We start from the raw sequence: 15,373 nt of genomic DNA, 5'->3' as shown, positions 1-15,373 counted from the left end.
ACTCATCCCACAAATACATGTTCCTTACAAATGCGGCCCCATTTGAAGAAGGAAAAAAATCAGTCCATTCAATGTTACAAGATTTTTTTTACCAAGGAGCATTGTTACAAAAAGACATAATCACCCACAAATGCCTTACTTGTTTGGATGTAAACCATCAGGTCAAAAGGACAATGGTTAGAACTGATGTTGGAAATATGACAGAGCGTGGTTTAAAAAGGTTCAGACTTGTATTTGCATATTTATTGAACCCATGTGAATTCCAATAGATAAAATTGATCCTAAACTGCCTCCAGGGGAATGAGTATTTTTCCATCATATTAGTCATTGTGTAAACTGCTCTGAATATGTTGCCTGAGCTTGTGTCTGAAATGAGATTAAGCCTGTCCACATGAAATGAAACTCAAAGCAGTAAACAATTCAATATCTCGCGAAGTGAGCACTGACAATCCCACACAGCCAACATGTATGCATAGACCATTCACATGTCTGGCACTTGATCATGCGTCCCACTCAGTGTGCCAATGAAACTGGTTTTAATTACATTTACATCTGCCATTGACATTTTTCTCTCTGCAGCTTCAACAATGAAATTAAATTTACGTCAAACCTCAGATTGAGCTGCACAATAACTCATCTCAACAACATTTGACTGAGCTGACAAATTTGACAGCAAAACTGACCAGCACAAGATAATCATCCTAATTGTTTTTGTCCATCTGTTTCTGAATGCATCAACTGAATAATATTCATAACAAATAACACGTGTTGGTTTGTAGTTTCCGAAACAGTCCGTTTGCTTTAAAACATGTTTAGGGCCTGATTCACAAAAGGAATTTGGACTTTGCCCCCACTAAAACTGTGTGAATGAACTGAATGGACACTGTTTAATTCACAGGGCACATGCAAAGCGTCAAATGTGCTAAATAACTGCCAATAAAGCAAATTGAAGCACTATGAGCTGGTGCTTTTTGCACATATTTAATTGAGCCACTATGCATTTATTATTGGCTAATGAGGCTAAATTTAAAAAGACATCTAATTCACGCATTCCCCCCTCGTTTAAGCTCCTCACTAACATGTGGTTGGATTTTAGCTCTGACAGGATGAGAGCTGGAAAAGATCTGAGACGTTTCTCTCTGCAATAAGACACAAAACACATGCAAACTGCACAACTTTATGGGGATATAGTATGTGCTTGGGTGCAAAACACTGTGAGAAATAGACCTTGGCAGGAAGCAGATATTAGGGGCAAATGATACCAATTTGATGGTGCAATCCATTCTTAGTGAATTTCAGAATTTCATTTCTTCACCAGCATAACCTCCAAAATAATCATCCTGCATCATAAAACACCTTCACTGCTTTTATACATGAGATTTTGCATCATTTTGTGTGGGAGTTAGCAACTATGTTTGTAGAGCACTGATTTGTTGTATCTAATAGCGTCTTCTGACAGCTGGAACTAGGGTTCCTACATTCTGTTTGACTACCTGGATGAACTTTTATATGGCTGGTGCATCGTTGTAAGGTTTGTTCCTCTTGTAGCCTGCTGTTATCCCGGCAAGATGATTCCTCTGGCGATTAAAGGTGATCACACTCACTGGATCCATAGTGACTGCACATTATGCACTCAAACCTCGCCGCTAAGCGAGCATTAACATGCAGAGTTCAAAGAGAGAGCATCCTCTTAATGCCAGAGGCCATGAGCTTGCTAAATTTGCCTGGTAGGTGGCTCATGGCCAGTCTCACTCTCTCTTTTTTCCTTCTTTTCACCCACTAACTTGCCCATCCACTTACTCAAACACATGCACGCACACAGGCTCATATATGCACACACACGTATCACGCACTTTTAGCTCAGGGCTGCTGAGACACTGTTGAACGACAGCGCTGCCATTGTGTTGTACTTTATTACACCTGGAACTGTGAGCCTCATGCATTTTTAATCGAGGTAATTTGCACAGCCGCTGCGTGTGTCGCTGTATACTCTGTCACAGAGACTGTCTTAGCTCTTATCTACACCCCCTCCCTCGTGCTGCAATTGCTCTTCTGAGGATGTATAAAGCACAGACCACGGCGCAGATTATCAGATGATATTGTGTTTTTATCACACACAGTGATCAGAGAGAATAAAGACATGTACAGTCATCCATTGTACAAGCCTCACTACTCACGCCGTGCTTATGCTTTCACTCCATCTTGCAAAGGAATTTTGAAAAATTGCTTTTGCTTTTTAGCCCCTCAATTTATCTATCAACCCTAGTGAATTACAGTTTTTAAAGAATAAATTGTGCTCTGATAAAACATCCACAGCAGTAACGTAATGTACAGTCTATGAAGTGGGTGGCTGCCCATGTTGCAGTGCGGCACCCACACTTTTCTTCGATATGCTGTTTGCTTTTTATAGGAATGTTCAGTACTGCCAATATTTTGGTTTATAAATTTTATCTGGGTACTTGCTGTTGCAAAGACCAATTGTATGATAGTATCATCACATTTTATCTTTTCTTTTTGTTTGAACAAAGCCAGACATTTTTAGCCCCTTTAAAAAGCCAGTATGCACATTTCTCTCTGCATTTTGTATGGATGATATAAGCCAATCACAGTTTAAGATTTCAAACATACAACAGTGAATCTAATAAAATTCTACACTTGCCCAATGTGATGGTTATATATTGGAAGAGCATCATTTTTAACTCTTTAAAGAAAATTATAAAAACAGCTGAAACCTTACATTCATTCATACATTTAAAGGCAACGGAAGGATTTTTTGAACCCTTAGACATTACATTTGGATCGGATTCTCTACAAAAAAAAAAAAAAGAAAAGAAAAACAAAGAAAGAAACAACAACAACAACAAAAGAACAGCCAAGCATTCAGCCCTCATTAAGACATGATGACATCCAGAGCTTTGCTAATAAAGTTTGGTAATGACAATCAAGTTAGTAGAGTTCCTTGTTCTTTACATAATGTCATTTTCATATTTTGTGCAAATACAGAAGCAAGATTAGTAAGAATAAAAAAATAACCTGACACTTTTGTTTGAAGTACTGATATGTTAAATCCTAATATAATAATGTTGTAGACATATTGCATGTCTTCCTGTAAGACAGGGTTCTACAACTCCTACCCTGGATGGCCGAGAGGCTGCAGGTTTTCTTTCCAACCAAAAAACTCCACCAGCTGATTTCACTGATTACCTCACCTTCAAGCAGAGAGCAGGGACCAATCAGTGAAATCAGCTGGTGGGGTTTTTGGCCTCTAGGCCCTCCAGGGTAGGAGTTGGAGATCCCTGCTGTAAGCTAACCAATGGTAAAAAATGCTAAGTTTCGTAGGTTTTTTTTTAAAAGTTAGTTATTTTCAAAACATTCCTTCATCACTCATTTGCATTTTGCCAAAAAACAGTTGTCTCTTACAAAGTTAAGTGGTTTTGCAAAGTTCTGTTCTTTATTAATTGGCTTCAACATCAGTAAGCTTTGACAAGAGCCACATCTGATCTCTGACAGTTGGTGATGGCACTCATGGGAATTTCAGTCCTTATCTGGGAATAATAGCAGTGATATCATTCAAAGGTGTAAACAAAATTGACACAACATGAACACTATTTATTGTGCCTTTAATGTTAACTTGTACTAGACATGATTAATGTGCATTGTCCCTTTAAATAAATAAAAATGAATAAATTAATATTAATTTAAGTCTTATTTGTTCTACTGCTCTCAGTATTTTTCCTTTCTGTGACATTTTATAAAGCATCATACCGGACTTGTTTATTCTTCACGTCTGGATCCCTGGCAGTGACAATTCCAACCAGTGCTCCCACTTTAGCATCCTCCTGCACTTCCATGATAGCGCCCTCTGCTGGAAGAAAGATGGGTGGCTCGTCTATATCCGACACACTGACCCGGACTATAGTCTGGTCCCTGAAGGTGCCCAGATCCACAAAGCGAGGATCGACATGCTTATTCACTGCCTCAACCACCACATTGTGTGTGCGCTTGGTCTCAAAGTCCAGAGGCTGCCAGGAGGGAAAAACAAGAACAGTTAGATTCCACAATCAGCTAGTCAAAGTGAAACGGTGCTCAGTATTGACACAGACAGCCAGCAGCTGTATTGCTACAACACCAAAGAACAATAGACTTCTGCAATATCGACTCCAGCCATCAGTGGCGGCACTGAGCCAATACATCAGTCGACAGGAATCCTCTTTTGTGTTCAGGATGATGAGTTCTTTCATGTGATTGTTATGGATGCAGCACCAGCTCACCACCACATCATCACCATTGGAAGCCAAGATGATTTAGATTGCCACATTGTTGACAGTCCATTGAACAGACATTTACAGCTGTACGTCTGTGCTCATTCTGCATTTACTCTCCATTCACAACAAGAATGTGTCGCTTGGGAGAAACAATTTCTGGACTCTATATGAAAATAAATTGCAGGAAGCATTCAGAATTCTTTATCTGCAGGGCACAAAGTGGAGAAATAAGTAGAGAAAAGCTTGATGTGTAAAACGGAGATAAGCCCTAAAACACTTTGAACTCTAAATAAGCTCCACATTTTTTTATTGTGTGCTTGTGAGCACAGGTAAAGTCACCCATTGATATTTCAGACCACATGGCACCGTTTGCCTTCACTTTCATAGGATTTTGCATAAGATGTCAGGAAACAGTTTGCCCGATGAGCCAGCTTAAAATATTCTTTAAGATTATTACAATAGCATCAAATTCATACAAGAAATAAGGCCAGCACTCCTGATAATTATAGCATCTATGATTTTAGAGTCATCCTTCTCTAGTGTCAGCAGCATTCTCTTGATTTTGATTGTTAAAAGAATCCATACAGATATTTGTTTGCACATTCGTTGCACAAGCAAAAAAAAAAATCTTAGCTTAGCTAATTTAGCTCATTGTTGTCATGCCGTGGATTAAAGACAGCCAATCAGCAGAAATTGTCTTTGCAATGAAAAACAGCAATTACTTTTTTTTTTCTTCAAAATCCATGACATGTTTTTCTTCAGTCTTCATTATTTAAAAATGTCTGTCCTGAGGGAAAAGAACAGCAACGCTGCAGTCATTCACACACCTTTTTGATGGCGACCACGGCTTCCTGTGTCTCAACATCTGTAGTGACCTTGAAAAGTTCTCCTCCCTCTTTGATCAGATAGCTCATGTCTGTGTTGTCCCCCATGTCTGCATCCGTGGCGATGACACGTCCGACTGGTGTCCCAACAGCTGCCCCCTCTGATACGGAGAACTGGTACATTTCTGAGAATAGATGCAGAACAAACAGGAGACCTGCAGAGTTAGGGTTAAGGAAGTGACAGAGAAGTGAAAAAAATGCAGCTTTAGCATAAAAAACACAACAATGGGGAGTAAGAGTACCAAAAGTAAGAACAAAGTGGGGTGGAAAAATGAAATAAAGAAGTGGAGGAGGGGAACTCCAAAAGCAGATAAGTGAAAGAGGGCAGGAATAAGAGCATAACAAAGATAAAGAAAAGAGAGGGAAAAGTGGTGGAAAAGGAGGTTGGGAGTTATAATTAAAAGAAAAAGCAGTTACAGAAAATATCAGGCAGTAATGTCAGTGATTCCTTTAGTTTACATCACAGAGAGTGTACAAGTAATTAATCTGTGTCAAACCAAACAATTTCCTCCATCTGAAAAAATCATAATGAACTGTTGGCAGTGAAGCAGTAACAGCTCTACTTACAGGCTGATCAGAAAAATAGTTTGTGCTGGGTTCACTCTGTATCCTGATTAAGCATAAGACAATTAACATGGTGTTAAATTAAAGCTTAATTGGCATTGTGAAAATGAAAAATTTCAACAATAAAAAGTGAATCATATGAAGTAAACCGTGTGCATAATCAAGGATGTTGGAGTACATACCATGTTAGCCCTACCTACATGAAAAGAAGAATTAGATTCACTCTAATTGAGAATAATATTTAAGTATTATGTAGTCATCGCTGAAGTAGAATTGCAATCATTAAACTCAACATTACAAAAGTTGTATTTTATCAAGGTAGCTATGTGCAAAATCCACTTGTTCTAACAGGTTCAACCCTAAAACGAAGGTTGTAATCCGAAAGACTGAACAGACTGAATAAAATGTATAAGCTCCGCCAGAGTTCATAATGTCCAGGATAAAAAGATAAAAGTTAGGAGATAAAACTTTATAGTTCCTAGGAGGGAAATTATGTGGCGACATCAAAGCCCTTACATTTACAGTTTGTCATCTTTCTTTGCATCTTATTTATGAAGCTGATTTCCAAACTCTATTCCCCGTGCCATTCAGCTGAGACTTTATAATCCTTCAGGGTTTATCTCTCACCCTGGATAAATATGATTTACCGAGATGAAAAAGGGATTTATACAGGAATGAGAAAAGATGTGTGGGGACATATCAAATATAATCAACCAGGCTGTCAGATGGTGTCCCTCCAGCTGTAACTGAAGTAATAGGGTTGTGGTTGGACCTGGAAAATAGGACACAATAAAAACTTAGAAGAAAATGGAGAATGCAAAGTGCTATTCTACTGATAAGCCGAGCCACAAGGGGTGGAACACTTTATCAATATAACGATACATTAATTTGTTCAACAGTGATCCCATCAATTTAATGAAGAGCCCAAACGTACATATATCTACATCTACATCTAGGTTTTCAACATTGGCTTTTATGTTGAAATTCATTCCGAACTTTCAAATAGTCCTAGCAGTGATCAAACACTTGCAAGCAGCAAAACTAATGAGGATGAAGAAGATATTAATAAAAGATACAAGATATACCATTTTCATCCATTGAAGCTGACAAAACTCCAAAGGAGCGATGACTAAACCATCTGCCGTTTTATTTTTCATCTGTAGTGACATGAGGCCTTACAGTGCTGTCCAAAATGACAGTTTTTGGAGAGCTACTCCATACTTTTTTTTGGCACTTTGCAGTTAAAACAGCTCTTTGTTAACAAGACGAAGCTCATCATATTAACTCTTGTTAGAGACAACCCATAAAAAATGTTGAAAACTTACATTCACTTAAAGTGTATCCTGTAGAGATAGGTACCAAATTAGGTACATTTATAGGTGCCAACCGAATTCTGTCTTCAGTACCAAGTACCAATCAATGTAAATTCAAAAGGCACCATGTTTCGGTACCAAAATGCATCCTTGTGACTGTGAGGGAGTGGAAGAGTTTTCATACTGGACATGAAGAATATTGTAAGTTCTAAAGAGTAATAAATGTGTGAATTGAAAAAATAAGATATTTTTTTATCAAAGAAACAAATTTTTTTTTATCCCTAAACACACACAAAAGTACCAAAAACTTGTACTGTTGAGTGCTGATACCGATTGTCAGGTACCAAGCATAGGCTCCGTATTGTTTCAAATGTGAAAGTTACCCATCCCTGGTATCCTGCAACATCCGTTAATTGAACTCAAATCTATCAGAAGAGTCCTTAGCCTTTGGTTTTAAATGAAGACATTTCTTCTTTTCACTTGAGCATAAATGGTTGTTGATGAATATATCGTTAAAAGAAAAAAAATAGACCCCTGATCTGCATTTTATTTCAGTAGCCTATAGGGGGAGACTCGACTGGGTACAAAAACCTTTTGCTTTAATGGATCCGTCCTGCTGGAAGTGGTTGAATGTCTTACTTCAAATGACTCTTTTTTTTTTTTTAGAAAATAATTAATCTGATGCTTTTTTCAAACACTAGCTTTGAGCTTTCCTTAGTAATACATTTGGTCGCATTCAAATGGATACCAATAGGACAACAATTCGAATAAAATCACTTCAACATTGACCATTAACCATGTCTGCCAAATATGGTCACCTCCAGCTTTAAAAGCAAGACAAGACAAGACAAAAACAGTGAGGGCTGAAAAGAAGAACCAATTGGCAAAGTAATCAAATTAATTTTGTCCATATAGCCAATGAGTAAGACAGATTTCACCCCATAATATCTGTTGCACATGTGTGCACCTCAAAACAATTTATCCCCCAAACCACCTCACCATCATAAATCAATAGCATTACCATGAGGGAACGATCAGGCGTATTGATTGAGTCGCCTCTTGAGCCCTGCTTTCCAGGAATGATCATACGAGCAGTGGAACACATCGCTTCTCCATATTTGATAGACTCTTTTGTTATGAGCTGAAGGTTTGATAGGCCCATAAATTTAAGAGAGGGGATTTTCTTTACACCACAAGTCAGGCATTTACTACAGTGGCTGATTGTTTTTGGGTGTAAGCGTTGTTCAGGTTGCAAAGTATATTGTAAGTCTTCAATCAAGTAATACACTTTCCCCATGGTTTTTCCACCTCTTTCAAAACTCACCTCTGTCTCTCTCCCTCTCAGTCATCTCTGACTCTCACACAGCTCCTCTGGTGTGACATCACCTCTGTCTCTGTCTAAGGAAACGTAATGTGCATCAGAAACTCACTCTGTGGGAAGCGTGGTGGGTTGTCATTAACGTCGGTGATCACTATGGTCACCGTGGTGGAGCCGGAGAGACCGCCCAGTTGTCCTGCCATGTCTGTTGCCTTGACAACCAACTCATAACGATCCTGCGTCTCGCGGTCCAAATCTGCCACCGCCGTCATGATAATACCTGATGATTGAGAGATTATGGAGGGATTGCATGGGAAAGACAGAGGGATGGAGAGAAAGAGAGAGCAGGGAGTTGGAAAGGTTACATTTGTAGTTAGCACTTATGTAATATCCGACTACACTTCCCCTCGTGGGCTGAAAATCAACTGCCTCTAAGCACTTTATTATGGAGACACAAGTGCAGCACATTCCATTTCACCTCCTCAGACTGGCTGGATGGAAGAGATTGTGTCATATTTGCTCCTCTGTGCATACACGACTTTATGGCTCAGCTGTATTTAAATGAAAAAAATATATACAGGGGGCATAGAGAAGGTACAATTCAGCCACCTTCAACAGCATTACAGCTCTCCCATGATGAGAAAACCTTTGATCAAACCTAAGAACTGGATTTCTGAAAAGCAACAAGAGACAGAGAAAAGGTGACGTAATGTAAAGAGTCAAACATGATCATTTTTAGCTTTGAAAGGAGACAAAGAAGGGTTAAACAGGTTGTAGATTGGGTTAAGCCATGTATGTCTTTCAATTTTAAGCCTCTGCAGTCTTGGAAATTTGTAAAATTACATATCAAGGTTTAGAATCTCGTTAAATATCCAATGGGGTGTTTGAGCTGCCAGTGTAATAGACTGAAATAAGTAGTGAAGCTTCTATGGCCTATGAAGCAAACCAGAATATCAGCAACAGGAATGATTATTTCCAAATTCATTTTGATTGCTTGAAACCACTTCTGCTGAGTACGTGTCAAGAAAATTCATTAGGTTTAAGCTGCAGAGACTCTTATTTTTATTTATGTCTAACATTCCAGAAAAGTAACACATTTGGCTTTCAAAAGAATAAAGGATTAGATGTCCTACTCAAACAGAACCAAATCAGCCAAAAATTTGAGAAGTACTGCTTTTGACCAGCATGGGGATATAAATGTTTTCTGACTGAAAGTTCTCACGAGCACTGAAATGTACAGAACTATCAAAACCTTGATTCAGAAACTGTGCATTTAACTGCCAAGACCATTCTTGAGATCAGTTGAACTTGGCGGCATACATTCAATTTGACATCTTACCCTCTCCAAAAACAACATTCACGCATTCGCTAAAGTGCTTTTTGCAGCTCTGAATAGGTTGTCAAGCCTTCATGAGTCATAATCAGAAGACAAGGCAGAAATCTTCCCTCCTGAAAATATTTACTGAAAGTTCCACTGACTAAAAACTCATCTTTAATCACACATACACACTAACTCTGGTCCACCTCCAGGGTAGCAATGTTGAGAATGTGAAAGCATAAAAGTGTTTGTCTTTTTAGACTTATTATGAGTCAAACTGACCTGACCAGTCCAGAAAATGTCTTGTTTTGAGTTATTCATAGACAAAAAAAAGTGAAAACTATTTCTGTGATTAATCGTGAACATCGGAGCCCAACTGTCAGACAGAAAAAAGGACAGAAGAGCAGAAGAAAGCTAAATGGGAGAGTGACAGAGCCCGAGCTAAAGGCTAATACAGGGGCTAAGTTATTTGTGCTAATGTTTATTCCAACCCACATGCAGCAGTTTTTCTGCAGTGGTCTGTTCAAACTTGAGAGTCAATCAATAAAATGAAGAGTGACGTTACATTAGCTTTGCTTGGTAGATGAGCGCTGGCAGGACATAACCAGGATTTACTGACGTAACACATTACAGACATGTCTCAGAGCACCGGGCTGACAGTGCTACATATGGACAGCTACTAAACTAGTATACGAACTGACAGTTTGCTTGTGGTCACGTTGGCTTACAGATACGTTGTAGCACCGGGTTGCTAGTAGCGCTACATAAAGTTGGTTACTGATGTACGGTATCAACTTTCATTTGCTTGTTGTCACGTTTCAAACAACAGTGCTACGCCACTGTACTGATAAATACCTTACCTTGTTGCGTTATATCCAGTAAAAAGTTGTCTCAAACAAAGAAAAGAACAGAAAAGAACAAAGAAAATTTGTTCCAAAACAAACACACGCCTGGTTAAAAGTCACGTCTTCATAACAGTGTACAAGAGACTCCGGGCCAGGGGGTGGCAGATCCTCCTCACAGCATCTTTTAAGTGCAACATCCTTATTTGAGTTGCAGATAGTCAGATCCAAAACCCTGGAAAAAAAACATTTGTACCCATCCAATCTTTTGCAAAGTAGAAATCTGGTTACTCCAAACCTAGTCAGCCAGGCTCTGTAAAGCAAACTGTTGTGTTTGATACAATATTTGTATCTTCTTTATCTTATCTTGCTTGAGCAAACTGGCACATAGTCCCTATTGGTTTGCACATCTCTCCTTGTTGGCCCAACTGCAGCAGCAGCAGCAGCATCAGTAGCTGGCTGGTGTACTGTTCAGTAGTAATATAATTCCACTTCACCCCTTGGGAGTTTCCGCATCAGAATCTGTTGATGCATTTCCTGGGCTTGGTGTTCAGCCGGGGTCCCTAAGGTTTGCATTATGTTGGGTACACAACTCGCTGATTCCAGTCACATTTAACCCTGGGCCATGAGTCGACAAAATATAGTACATGCAGCGCTGGAGTTAAAGGGGGAGACAGATGACATGCTCCTCTTTCATCCACCAAAAGCCAGAAGGGATGCATCTAAATTAGGGATGTCAGAAGGAAAGTCCCAATCCCCAAAAAGGCTACAGCAACACTGCTCTGTTATCATGGCTGAAAATAAAGAAGTCTACATGGTCTGTATTCAGTAGTGCAGTCACTAAAGTCTATGTGGTCCATATTTTATGCCCATCACGTCGCCTTAACATTAACCAATTTAACCGAGTAATAGGGCCATGTACACCGACTGTGAAATAGTGCCTCGGTATGTTAATGCATTACATTAATATAAAATAAATGATGATGTTCCAATCATTTTTCCACTCACATCAATTACATTTCTGTTTTCATCTCACCAGGCTATGGGAATCTAATTCCATTTTGTGTCTACAGTGCAGACATTCTGTCACAGCTTTAAGGTTAAAAAGAAGTAGTTTCTTTTAGGCCAAGGTGTCAGGTCGCCCGCGTCAAGGTGTCATTTCCTCTAATAGTATATGATCCATAGGTGCTGCAGCTGCTCTGATGTTTTCATGCAGTGTCGCTTCAAGCTCACGGTGCAGGAAGGTCATCACCTTCCAGAAGTGAGGGGTGCAATGATCCACATGGATATTTTCTCAGTGACATCATCCATTGGTTTTTGAGGCAGATTTGATTCAAATAATAGCAGTCGCCATGTTGGAAAACCCATCTTCAGTTGAACTAGCAAAGAGGTGGAGTTGGAGCAGGCTTTCAGCCTCCTGGCTAATAGTTATTATGTGTCTGCTCATCAGCCAGATCAATCCTGCCCTAAATAATACAAAAGTTATCTTTTTATCTTCAAAACAAATCTTTCAGTGTGAAGAAATGGTGAAACTGACTACTCTGACTTATTTTTTGCACCGAGTTAACATGTTTCTGACTGCTCCAAAGATAAGCATGTTAATGGGGCTTCTTGAGGTTTAAGAGCCAGCCTCAGGCAGACACTTGAGGAGCTGAAGTTCTTAACATCTCTGCATTCAAAGTTTTCTCTTGGAGAGGGCAAACTGGCTCCAAAGCCTTTCAGGGACACTCAAGGTGGCGTAGTGGTTCTTCATATCACTTATTGCATCCCCACATTTTGCAGGCATTGTTATCCACTTGATTCTTCTTCAACACAGAATATTATTCTTATTAATTTGGTATAAATTCCAATTCAAGGTTACACAACTATTTTTTTTTTTTTTTTGTCAACAATAGGCCATTTTTTTCCCCAAATTTATTGAAGACATTTTTTTTACAAACAACAAAAGTACAGATAAAATTCCTGCATCCTAATCATTTTAGATCACTTTTTATTTATAAAAATTAAAGATGGAAAGAGCAGGTGTATTTTCTTTACAGACCCAGCGTACACAGGAAAAAAAAGAAATCTTTTCAAGCGATTCTCTATTTCTTTCAGTAAAAAATATCTTTTTAGACTTATTATGAGTCAAACTGACCTGACCAGTCCAGAAAATATCTTGTTTTGAGTTTTTCATAGACAAAAATGAGTTCTGAATTGCTTGAAACAAATGAAAAAAAAATCTGGCAATGGAACAAGACTAAATATACTTGTATTAAGACATTATTCTAGTTTTAAGCAAAGTTTTGAGAACATTTTTTTGTTCCATCTGCAGTTTTTTTTACTTGATCCAAGCAATTCAGACCTCATTTTGTCTTCAAATAACTTGAAACAAGACATTTTCCTTGACTTACCACTTGAATGTTGCTCATATCAAGTATAAAAAGACATTTTTAACTAAAAATACGACAAAAACACTTGACAAGATTTCATTTTTTTGCAGTGTAAATCTGCAGTAACAACAAAATCTTCAATTGCACCAAAAGTCTGACTAAAAGAAAGGGAAAATCTGTGTATTTTTAAGTAGGTGCTTATATCTAAATAACTATCTTTTTTTCAAGGTCTCAAAAAGAAGAAATTTCCTCATATACTGTATAGTGCAGTCCCTATAAAACCACCCCACTAGAATTCACCTGCAGACAATCAAAACAACCAGGGAAACACAGCCACACGCTGTTCAGGTTTGCTGTTCAGGTGAGTGAGAGTGATATTAATGAGGCAGACTTCACAGCTGTTCTGTCTCCTCCTTATTTTGACCTGCTTGACTCGCACCTATTAGACTGGCCCGCCTGCCTACAAAAGAGGGGAAGAGTGTGGGTGGAAAAGGGGTCGGGAGACCTAAGTTGGAATGAAGCATCCAGTCTCCTAGCTGGTCCCACCAAGGCAGAGCAATTTATCATCCTCGCTCCCAGGCTGACCGAATCAAAGTGGTGGAGACCAAAAAGGGAATCATTAAAACTTTAGTGCATTTCCCTGGAGGGGAATTTGAAGGCAACACCAATGTTAAGCCACTCCTGAAACACTGTGGGTCAGGTTGGTGTTAGTCTGATAAGCCCAGACTATTTGGAGAGTTGGGATTTTTCTATGCATAAAAAAATGGTGAGAAATTTACAAGGGTAAATCTAGATCCGGTGGGAATAAAACCTAAAATGCTAGGTAATCATGCAAATGTGCTGCTCCCAGTAAAAATGAAGGAATAGAGCATATAAAGTAAATACACATGTTTAATTTATCACCCTGCATAGAATATTTGAAGACCATATGTGCTATTTTTATGGTGACTGAACACTTGTCAAAAACAGTCTGTTAAGATAACCTGAAGGGTTAAACTTAATACTGTTTAGAGCCAGGGATTTATCCCTTAATGGTGATTTGGGTTTTTACAGAAAAGGGGGCAGTGGTTATAGATTAAAACATCATCAAGTGTCTTGTTTTTAGCAAATTGATTTTTGGAGTTGGAACAATTTTAACTGATGTGGGAATAACGGTCCCTCAGCTTTAGGTATTGTAGAAAAGATAAGAAGCTACAGAAAAACAGAGGTAAAACAACCAATGCAGGTGTAGGAGAGGCTGATTGTGTTTCTGCAAGATTCTTACCTGTGTGTCTGTCAACAGTGAAAAACTTTTCTCCATCCAGCACGCTGTATACCACTCTAGCACTGCTGCCATATGTAGGGTCATCGGCGTCTGAGGCAGTGACCTTCATTACAGATGTTCCTGTTGAAAAAAAGACACAGTATGATGATAAAGAAAGAAAGAAAAGAAGCCTCTACATGGACAGAAGGTATGTGTATGTGGGTGTTTTTCTTTAGGTAAGTGAAACTGGTGCTTCTGACACTGCAGGCACTGTTGTGGAACTAATATTGCAGCCAAACAGTTTGGAAATGCATGGATAGAGTCTCATATGAGCACATATTTGCACACATATATATATATTATGGATATATTATCACATATATTATGGATCAGCTAATGTATACTCAGTTTTACATTTGAGTACACAAATTCAATGGTGTGCACACAGATGTACAAATGCACATTCACATCTATGAATATGTTAACCTACTGTATTTGTAAAAACTTGGTCATTAAAAGCTGGTAAGTCTGAGCATGCTTTGATTTGCTGCACAATGAATTATGAAGCCAAGTTAGAAATGAGCCCCAGTTGCAAATGATGATTTGAGTGTAGTTTCAGTTCTTGGAGCAAAAATATTGAGCCATAAATAACCATGTTTGCATCTACAAATTGGTCAACATATTTTCAGATCTGTGTATGCGTATTTGGGTCTGAATACACATTTGTGAATGTTTGTTAGTATATGTGGACCTCAGAACATATCTGTTGATCTGATACAGATGTGAGGATCAGATTACACATCTGTGGATCTAAAAACGCATTCATGGGTGTGATTATGCATTTTTAGGCACATTTATGCATTTACAAATAGTTTTTAAAACATAAGTCCCCTTCCATATATGAAATATTACAGGCACACATAGCCTATGGTTTAAAAAAATATCTTTAAGATGAATCTTTCTATATGGAAGAAAAAAACGTTGAGCTAAATTCAGCCAGGAGAGAAAATGACCTGACCTTTCAGTTGGTTTGGTGTTTCAAAATATTGAGTTTTTGGGGGTTTTCCTTGATTGCCAGTTTCCAGTCATATTTGTTATTACAGCATCATCTTATTAGTGGTAAACAGTAAAGTGTAGCAGTGGTGGCTGCTGGTCAGTCAAGGAGGGGAAGCTTATTTTTTTTCCAGCCTACATCATACATTTGTTTATTTATTTAAACGTAAATTCTACCCTCAGTGCCAGCTTGCTAGCAGC

At 38.6% G+C, this 15,373-nt stretch overlaps 1 protein-coding gene across 2 annotated transcripts in view; it reads right to left on the bottom strand.

Annotated features, from left to right (window-relative positions):
- cdh22 (cadherin 22) overlaps window positions 1–15,373 on the bottom strand; it is a 333,080-nt gene that overhangs the window by 55,842 nt on the left and 261,865 nt on the right. For both annotated transcript variants that reach the window (XM_074667232.1, XM_074667222.1), the window contains exons 6-9: window positions 14,141–14,260; window positions 8,457–8,624; window positions 5,093–5,274; window positions 3,766–4,022 (exon numbers count right to left, since the gene is read on the bottom strand). In XM_074667232.1, coding sequence (XP_074523333.1) covers window positions 3,766–4,022; window positions 5,093–5,274; window positions 8,457–8,624; window positions 14,141–14,260 — 727 coding nt within the window. The remainder of the gene's footprint in view (window positions 1–3,765; window positions 4,023–5,092; window positions 5,275–8,456; window positions 8,625–14,140; window positions 14,261–15,373) is intronic.

This window comes from Halichoeres trimaculatus, unplaced genomic scaffold (genome assembly GCF_033239565.1).
Source record: "Halichoeres trimaculatus isolate MK-OKI-2021-1 unplaced genomic scaffold, fHalTri1.1 fHalTri1_scaffold_1, whole genome shotgun sequence".
Lineage (NCBI taxonomy): Eukaryota > Metazoa > Chordata > Actinopteri > Labriformes > Labridae > Halichoeres > Halichoeres trimaculatus.
The sequence above is the reverse complement of the archived record's forward strand: the minus strand, read 5'-3'. Positions and strand labels throughout refer to the sequence as shown.